Source organism: Clytia hemisphaerica, unplaced genomic scaffold, assembly GCF_902728285.1.
Source record: "Clytia hemisphaerica strain Z4C2 unplaced genomic scaffold, Clytia hemisphaerica genome assembly, whole genome shotgun sequence".
NCBI classification, from domain to species: Eukaryota; Metazoa; Cnidaria; class Hydrozoa; order Leptothecata; family Clytiidae; genus Clytia; species Clytia hemisphaerica.
The window spans coordinates 476006-485921 of NW_027103392.1; the positions used below are offsets into that span (position 1 = coordinate 476006).

At 35.1% G+C, this 9916-nt stretch overlaps 1 protein-coding gene across 1 annotated transcript; it reads right to left on the reverse strand.

Moving 5' to 3' along the window:
* Positions 1-798: 798 nt before the first annotated feature.
* LOC136824867 (m7GpppN-mRNA hydrolase-like) lies at positions 799-9584 on the reverse strand (the record flags this gene model as incomplete). The annotated part of the gene is given in 7 exon segments (XM_067080852.1): positions 799-1646; positions 3471-3748; positions 5532-5641; positions 6645-6716; positions 7884-7964; positions 8798-8896; positions 9467-9584. Coding segments are annotated over 7 exon segments (1168 nt in total), but the record flags the coding sequence as incomplete, so codon positions are not given.
* Positions 9585-9916: the final 332 nt, after the last annotated feature.

The following is a 9916-nucleotide window of genomic DNA, read 5'->3' on the forward strand; positions in this document are numbered from 1 at the left end:
AAGCCATGGCGTTCTAAATAGATTTAGAACGCCATGGTTGAAGCCAAAAAGAGCGATTGCAGCGGGCGCAGTGGAGACCGGCCTTTACTCCTTAATAAACAAATAAATACTTATACGAGGCTCGATTCACCCAAAATAGGTATTGTAAATAATAAGTTTGCTTTGTAGACCCCGTAAAAGTAAAGAGAAAAATATAGAGCTTATAGGTACCAGAATTTTTAATGCATTTATCGTTTTGAAAATTGATTTAATAACCTGAGAGCTTGGTCGTCTTTTGACTAAAAATCATTGCGTTTTAAAGTTAACGCTAGGCCTGTAACTTTAGTCACGTACGCAAGCTGGTTTTTTGGGGGCTGAGAAATCGAAAATCTTGAAAATGCTAACTTTAAAACGCTTTATGTTCAGTGATTAGTTTAAGCCAGCGAAACAAAATACTTTGACAGATTTTGCTCTGTATTTTTTTCCGGACACGCTTTAAAGTAAAATCAATTGAAAGTCTGTTCTATAAAATTAGCAGTCCGCACATTTTGAGAAAAACCGCTCAGGATTATCCTTTCAACGAGGTATTACTTTTAATTATATCTTTTTAATTCAAGAGCAATATATCAAAATGTGCGGACTGCCAATCTTTTTGGAACAGACTTTAATAAAAAGTGAAAATAAAAACAAATACAAATTAGTGTCTGAATAAAATACTATACTGTTTCTAAAACTTACTATTAAAGCTTGTGGATGGTCAACAAAAAGGAGAACTTCAAAAATATAACGAGGTAGTGAAAACAGAAGAAATCGCAGTCGAAAGGGGCTTAAAATTTCTTTCAAGATCGTAAAAAAATGGTCGAGAAGTGTTTTAAATGTCTCCTTACCAATACACCTTTTCGACCGTAGTCGCAAGTAAGCCGAGTGCCACTTTAATATTTAATCAACACCCTAAACTCGATCCAATCTTTTTTTACACTTTGTTCGAAAAAAAGACTGGGACGGTTTTAGGATGGTAAAACGGACAAAAAATGCCCGCACGTCAATTGGCGAAAAGTCGAAAAGGTCCGGTCGAAAAGGTGTATTATGTTGTCAATTAGTACGTAAAATACGACAATATTTAGATAAAAAATATAGGACAAATAAGAGTTACTGTAAATATGCTAAAATTAGAAAATATAGCATAAAAGTTTGCTAAAAGGTTCAAAAATGTATAAAATATTTACAAAAGACTTAGACTAGAAACTATCTTCTCCATCATAGCTCATTTAAAATAGACTGATAATCGAAACGGAAATTAGTGAAAGCGGGTGAAGAAAAGTCAAAATCTGCGTAAACTAATTTCTTCTTTCTCTTAGTATTACCAAGTTTCTTTCCCGAGATTGTTTGGGAAGAGACGTTCGTATTCCCTTTCAATGGTGAAGCTTGGTCTTTTGGTAGAAGGCTGGTCATTGCAAAAGGGCTGTAGAGGGAGTGTCCAAGTAAATCAACGCCACCCTTCGATGATTTTTCATCGTTTTCTGTACTGAACAAAGAAGTCGAGTTTGGCCGTCTTTTCGAATCTTTGGAATGATCTTTTTGTGAGCGTTTGAACGAATTGGTTGGAGGGGATTGTGGCACATTCCCCGTTAAGAGTTTCCGGATAACTTCCGGTTGTGGTTGAGAAGCTATGGTTAGAAAATGAAGCGTATAAATGAAACAAGCCGGAACGCTTATTGGACCTACCTGATGATTAAAGTTAGAGCAAGTAGGGAAGTGTATTTTAAGTCGAGTGCTGGAACACCAAGGGGATAATCAGTAATCGTTCGAGTTACGGAAATTCGAGGTAAAAAATCAGGCTTAACTATGGTTAAACTCTCTAAAAAGATTTGTTTACTGAACACACACTATTGTTCTTTAGTAAATTAAACCACTGGCGTCATGACGTGGGAAAGAATATGTTCCTATTTTTCATTTCATCATTGCAATGTCTTCCACGGACCCGACAGCTGATTGGTTGCAAGTGACGTATTGACTGATTTTACGTCACTTACAACCAATCAGCTGCTGGGACCGTGTACCGTGAAAAGCACAGGTCAAAATCATATATTGACGCTGTGCCGACGAATCGAGATTCTATTCAGCGCGCAATTAACGAAGACAAAAGTAACCATGACGACCATCCAAGATCTTGGATGAGGTTCAAAGTCGATACTTTTATTCCCGTCGTTGAAAACACAACTCACAAATGTCATCAATGCTTTTTAAAAAGAGTCAGTGATAGAGTATCATAACAAAAAGTCTGTCTATTATTTCGATTCAATTAAAATAGCATTTCCATAATTAATAGTTTAGTAACTACTGTTATACATTTGGGAATCATGTAAAAGATTTCTTTCGAAAGAAACTCATTTCAATTACACTTGGAGGTTTCTGGGGAATTCGTAAATAGTAAACTGCATACTGATACAGTCTGCTAGACATTAATAAGGTAATATTTGCTCTTCATCTTTGATTCTTTCTACAGTGATTAGATTGACACATGCGCGATAAAATTTCTATTATTGGTCTTCAGAGGTTAATGTATTCTTTGAAAACTTAACCTCTGATACTCAGGGTAGGGTCCGTGATGTAATGTCAGAAGACATTGCAATGGTGCATATCATAAATAAAGATCAATTGTGTCTGTCCAATAAAAACAATTTTTAGTAAGTTAAACCGTAGTGTTTGTTTTCTCATCGAAATCACCTTCTAACGTAGTTTGATTCAGTCGCTGGGATAAATCTGATGGTAAGTCGTGACTGAAAAAGTATTCCAAGGCAAACTTCAAAATCCGTAAATAAGTCATGGGAAAAATTATGTACCTTCTTACCGGTCCTTTTTACTCCGGCCCCTTTTACGCCGGCCCTTATTCGGCCACAGCCTAATTTTGGGCTTACGTAAATATTGCCAAAACTTGTAAAAATCGCTATTCAGGCTTCAAAACAGTAAGTATTAGCTAAAATTTACATTAAAATGTCTTCTTTCAGTATTAAACTGTTGAAAATTCCATTGAAAATCATTGATTTTTGTGAAGTTTTGGATATCATGCCTTTTAAATTGAGAAAAAATGGTCAAAAATTAACGCCGCTTTTAGGCAAAAATTCAATTGCAAAATTTTGGCCCTTCTTACGCCGACTTTTAACACCGGCCCTTATTACGCCACGAGCCCAAAAATAACGCCAAAAAAGGCCGGCGTAAAAAAGGCCGATAAGGTAAATCACGCAAGTGGGAAAAGTACATTTCAGACCCTGGGAACTTGAAAGATTTTCCCACCCGGGTGAATTTCTTGCACGTTCCAAGATGTGAAATACTTTTCCCATCCGGGTGATCTGCTAATTTTTTCCTGTGTAAAAAATCGTTAAAGCGCAGAAAACGCTACATTGCCGTATGCCGTACATCTGAGTCTTGTGAATACGGGCTTAGCTAACTAGGCTACTTCCGTTGCGAAGAATGATAAAAAATCCACTAACTTTGTACGCCGAGTATTGATTTTAACGCATTCTCATTAGCCACGTGGTTTCTCAACGGGTTAAGTGGATTCATCAAGATGTGCAATTGCTTATACTGTTCTTCCTGCTCCTTCTTTCGTTTCTTCTTCAAATGTTCACGGCGTTCTTCAGACTGTGGACTTGCGCTTGATAGAAAATTCGATTTCTGGGAAGTGCTGCCGGAGAAGTAATCTTCAAGTATGGAATGTTTTTGACTAGACATGGCCTCTTTTTTGTCCTGGATCCATTTTCGAAGTGGTCTAAGATGAATCGTAAAAAGATTTGAAAAGGAGTTAACAATTTGCTCTTTTTGGAATGAAATTTCGATTAAGGATCATTCTTCAGGGTGTTTGAAAAAATAGTAGCTAAAATTGCTCTTTGTTTCCTTTTTCAGTTTAGCAAAAACCGAACTCTAAAGTAACGATGGGGAAGAACGTTTCTTATGAGGGCAAAAAAAAAAAAATCAACAATCCCCACAAATTCAGCAATCATTCCAAAGTCGTAGCACAGTCAACACTGTCTGTTATATTTTGAGAAGCTGAGATCCGTTTCATTTTTCGATGGAAATAAAAAGTCAATATTTTAGCCGTAATTTTAGCACGCATTTTGTGTAGTTCTTCAAAAATGGTTGAAATTTAGCAAAATCAAAAACATGAACGAAAAAACCGACAAAAAGCAAGAAAAACAACCATTTGAAGAAGCTAAACAAAACCAAACATGCACTCCCACCTCCTGCTCAGATGATGATGACCAAAACCGTCTAAAATGCCGAAAATGCCACCGCATGGTACACTACGAGTGCACACAATTACCGCTTTATCAGCTGCAAATTTTTGCCAACACTTATAACGAACAATATCTATGTCAGAATTGCGTGCGGATAACACGATCTCTAATGAGTAAAATAGGCGAGAACTCGTATCATATGATGCAGAGGGAGATTGAGAAGAAGGACGACGTCATTAAAAAGCTCAAAAACCAGCTAGCCAAGAACCGCAGCCTTAAGAACGATATCGAAAACATCTTAACCAATAAGATGGCTGACTTTGAAATAAAAACCAAGCAGATTATAAAAGAAGAAATAAAGCAAACGACGAATTACATAGAGAAAACATCAGAAAAAACATACGCTGAAATAACTAAGAAACACAAGGATAATTTCAAATCAGCAGTGAGAGAACACCAACAAGAAAACAAGAATGAAGAAAGAGACATCGAATCAAGAAAACGAAATATTATTATACATGGAATGGTGGAATTAGAGGTAGACAACAAAGAGGAACAACAGGAACAAGACAAAATAGATATTGAAGGTATACTAGGTAACATTGGCGTTCAAGATATCAAACCGTCCCACCATCATCGCATTGGACAAAACCGAAAAGGGCTACATTGGCGTCCAATCAAGTTGATCTTAAAAAGTATAGAGGAAAAAGAACGGATAATGCAAAATCTGCATAAGCTGAAACGATTCAATGAAATTGGTGGCTTTAGCATCACAGACGACTTCACCATCAACGAAAGAAAAATTATTAAAGATATGTGCCAAAAGGCGACAAAAATGAATTCAAAAAATGACGATTTCGTTTGGCATGTAAGAGGAAGCCCTAGAACAAACCTTCGCCTAGTTCGAAAACCTAGGACAAAGACCAAAACAACGTCTTCTCTTCTGTCCATATCTTCTGACGACTGGACGACAGATGAAGAATTAGACAATTTATAAATCTAAAATTATTTCGTAGAGGTCGATAGACCTGTGAAATATAATTCTATGAATAAAAAAAAAAAAAAAAAGCTTTTGCGAATAGAAACTTTCGCGTGGTTGAAAAATCGCGAAAATTTCTGATATTATTTACTTTCGCAAAGTAAAAAATATTTTTTCGCAAGCATTAACCTTTCGCAGAAATAGAAATTTTCAAACAAAGTTGTAAAAAGATGGAAAAGGTTAGAATTATACTTTAAATATGATATTTTACAAGATGTTTCGCGAATTGCCCACAATTACCGTTCAAATTTCAGAATTGATAACTTGTACTTTCTCACCTAACAAAAGGATGTATCATAAAAAAGTTGTTAGGTGTGAATCCAATTTCTTTGGGTTTCATATCTCGTTTGTGGGCTGGTAGGTAACTCAAGTCAAACCAACGAATTTCCTAAAAAATTTCAATAACAAGATTTGCACCATTGTAATGTCTTCCACGGACCCAACAGCTGATTGGATGAAAGTGACGTATTGATTGATTTTACGTCACTTACAACCAATCAGCTGTTGGGTCCATGATGTAATGTCAGAAGACATTGCAATGGTGCATATCATGAATAACAAGCTTTGAAACCTTCCAATGCATAATAAATACCTTTTTTAACCGTTTTATTAAAAGAGAAGGAACTGATTGTTTTTTTGCTAAAATACTGAAAGAATGGGTGGAAGAAATTTGGTTAACTTTGGGAATTTTTGGGAGGGAGAAAAATGACCATTCTTTTCTCACTTCTTGAGAACCCTAGTAACCAAGCAACTACAAAAGCTTGAAAGTTGGCTCCCTAGTAACCAAGCAACTACTAAAGCTTGGAAGTTTGCTCATACTGCTATACCGCAGCGCAGTCGGCTTTAAAGGGACTGGAAATGGATATACATGGAGAAATGTTTCTCGGAGCACGACATTCGTAGGCTACCTTTGAAACAAGGGTTGATAGGTGTATTAGACAGGATATTTATATTCGGGGGGGATTAAATTTCGTGGATTTCGCAGATTTGGGTGTCATCCGGGAAATTAAGCCCCAATGGAAATTTAGAAAGTCCTTATCCGCAAAATATTTCTAAACAAAACACGAAAAATGTCAAATAAAAACTTTTTGAATATTTACTGGCATCAAAGTGGCGCTAAGAATGCGTATTTCAACAACCAACATTCATGATTTGACGGTAAAAGGCACAAAATCATGAAAATATTGTCACCCAATGAAGCCATCTTCGAAATTCAGTCCCCACAAAATATTAAAATTTCATGGATGAGCTGAACCGTGAAACTTAACCCCTGCAAAATTTAATCCCATTAAAGTATCAAAAAATATTGTTCAATGACAAAGTTGGTCTTAAAAACACTGACATTTTGTAAAAAAAGATAAATGAATGAATGGATGGATGAGGTGTCTTACTTTGATTTCACCTCGAGTGTTTGGTTTGAAATCAAACGTCTTGTCAACTCCTGGTACTATGTATAATCGAATCTGCAAACAGAAATCAAAACTAAATTTCAATTTCAAAGTCACATGGCCACTGGTTGGTATTTTACAGACCGGTCCGTATTTTACCTAAAATGCTCACTTTTGACATAACCCCTGGTATGATTTAGCTTAAATTTGGTTAAAAGCTTGTATTATCAATACCTAAAACTTGTCAAAATTTAAGTCAATAGTATTTTCCAATCACTCGATACAGTATCCTAGAGCTGATTTAGGTAGAGGGGATATTTTCAAATAATGGTGAGGTCATCAGGTGGAGATGGCGTCATCAATGAATCCAAATTTCGTTTTGAGGGGGCTCTTTACCCTCTCCCAAGATGCTTGAAGGGTTAAGATTCAAACCAATTTATGTCTTTGAATTGAATACACGTTTTTTCTTTATAAGAAAGTCCAAAATTTTAAAGCCTTGAGATGTTAACTTAACTTTTGAGATTAACCCTAAGAATGTTCTTAAAACATCGGCTTTATTCTCATCATTTTATGGTGTTTTTATAATTTCTTAAGAAATCCCATGTCTTAGAGTCGGCAAAACCTTCAAATATTCTTCACTTGTTCTTAATAATTGGACCAGCGAAGCTTTATGTTCTTATATAGTTTGTTCTCATTAAAAATCATAGTGTCCTCCAGGGTTTGTTCCCCCCACCAAATTCTTGATTTTTTTAAATCTCCCCCCTCTTTTTTTTCCCCCTATGACTTTTCAGTTTTTTAGTTTCCCCCCTCTTTTTTGCTTTCCCCCCAGAAAATTCTGAAAATATCATTCCCCCCCCATATACCCGTATAAATTTCTCAAATTTCAACCTGACACAGACGTAAAATTTTGCTGCAAAAGGAATACTAGACAAAATAGAACGAAAATTGGTTAATTTTCAATCATGATCTAATCACATGATATCATGTGGACTGACCTTGGTTGCTGAGATAAAATTGAAGTGATTTCATTTCACACTTCCCCCCACCAAATTTGCCAACTATCGATGTTTTCCCCCCTCTTTTTTTTCCCCCCTTTACTATTCAAATTTTCATTTCCCCCCCCTCACCCATTCAAAACTGGAAAATTGATTCCCCCCCCTTTATAAAGGGGGGGGGAGGACACTATGTAAAAAACGTGTTGTAAAAAAGATTCACGAAAAAAAGAAAGTTATATCTTCTCACCTGATGGTCATGAAAATTGTTCTCGATAAAATCACTTTCTTTTGCTAACTTTGAAATATCGAAACCAACTTCTTCCCAAACCTAAAAGGAAGGCATAAGTTTAGAAAAATCTCTGACAGAAAGACAGAAGAGCAACCAGCTATTCTTCCCTTTACAAATATGTTACCAAGCGGGTTGATCTGAGAAATAAAAGTTGCTTACGCTATATTTTGAAAACTTTGCAGTCAAAAGCTTTTCACGAAAGAGGGTTTTTTATCTTAAGGAAACAATCTTATGCTGTATTTTCTATTCGCTGACAATCGAAAAAGTGATGTCAAAATCTGTTGCTATTGAAATAGCATCATTTTTGGGTGAAGACAAGTGAATTCATATTGTTTTCATGTAAGATTCTGACGATATATTTTAGCAATGAATTTTAATTGGGGACATTTTAAAAGCAAAACTTGGTATTAGTCATTGACTTCTGGATGGGAAATGAAACCACTTATTTCCCATCCAGAACACCTGCACGTGGTTTTTACACAAACGCCGAATTGAAACTAAAATCTATCCCTATTTTGGATGGAAAATAAGTGGCTTCACTTTTTCTTGCCTGGGAAAGGTTAGAGATTCTACTCCACTCTAGACCTTCGGGCTTTAAAGTCAATGGTTGATATAAGTATAAAAACATGTTTTACAAATTGGTAGAGGAAAAAAGGATTTTCCATTTAAATAATTATGTGCCACAAAATAAACATTTCAAATAACTCTAAGAAGATACAGAACAAATTTAAAATTCCTTTAGATTGGGCAATAGGTCCTTATTTTTATAAAGTAAGAGTTCCAGTTTCCAAATGCGAATTCTACGACGTTTTCTGTTCAACCATTGCTAGTTATGTATGTGTTCTTGATGAACAGATTTCAAAAAACTGTACCTCTCTGATAGCACAAGTCAAGCCTTCTTCATCTTTGTTTACTTTTCCTTTGGGAAATCCCCAACTTGCTTTGTTGTGGAAACCTTGAACCAACAAAATCTGAAAAAGAAATTGCTTATTACTTAATTTATTTAACATCTAATTATTTAAATTTTACATTTTCACCTATTTTGAGGCCTATTGAGATAGCAGTGTAAATACAAATGTACTGTGTTAGATTGATTTTGAGAGCATATGAAAATTATTCTTTCAATACTGGCAACTTCATGTTTTGTAAAAAATCAGTGATTGGAATAAATTTTCAAAGAACTCGTTACTTTTCATGTCAATGTCCAACGCCAAAGTTCAAAAACAGACAAGCCACACTATTGTACTTTAAACTTTTTAAATTTAAATTTAGAAACGATTGTCGGGTATATTTAGCATTCTGCCTGGCAACTAACAACTCATTATTAAAAAGATGAAAACTTTTTTGCAATTATGGTGGCACGGAAAGGATTAAACTGTTTTAATATTTTGTTTCTAGATATTTAAAAAATTAAAGATTCTTAGGGATGGTCTCGAAATATATTTTGAGAAAAAAAAATTGAAAAATTGGTGTCCAAATCATGTTCAATAAAATAAAAAAACACCTCTTGGATAAATAAAATTGAAAATATGTTAGAATACCTGCTCTAAAGTATCATCAATGAGGATTGCACCAAACACAGGAACTCTGATTTTGTATTTTCTCCACTCTTCGTAAATAGCAGATACAGATTGCCCAGTCTTATTCAAAAATTCAAATCTTGAAAAAACTAATATTTTGTTAAGGAAAAAACATTGTCCAGGAATTTCAGGATCAAGACACATACCTCTTAACAGTTTCAAGCTTAAAGACTTGTATATCAGGGTTCGAATAATAGATTCACACTTCGCAAAATGCAAAGTGAATTTTAGATTTAGTGACCCAAAGGGATTCCTAACTCAAAAATGCGAAGTTAAAAAATTATTACTTATTGCTTTATCAACTTGCAACCTCGCAACTTTTTCTTCATTCGTTTACCTATTGCTTTATAAACTCGCAACTTTCTTCATTCATTTATCTATTGCTTTATAAACTCGCTACTCCGCAACTTT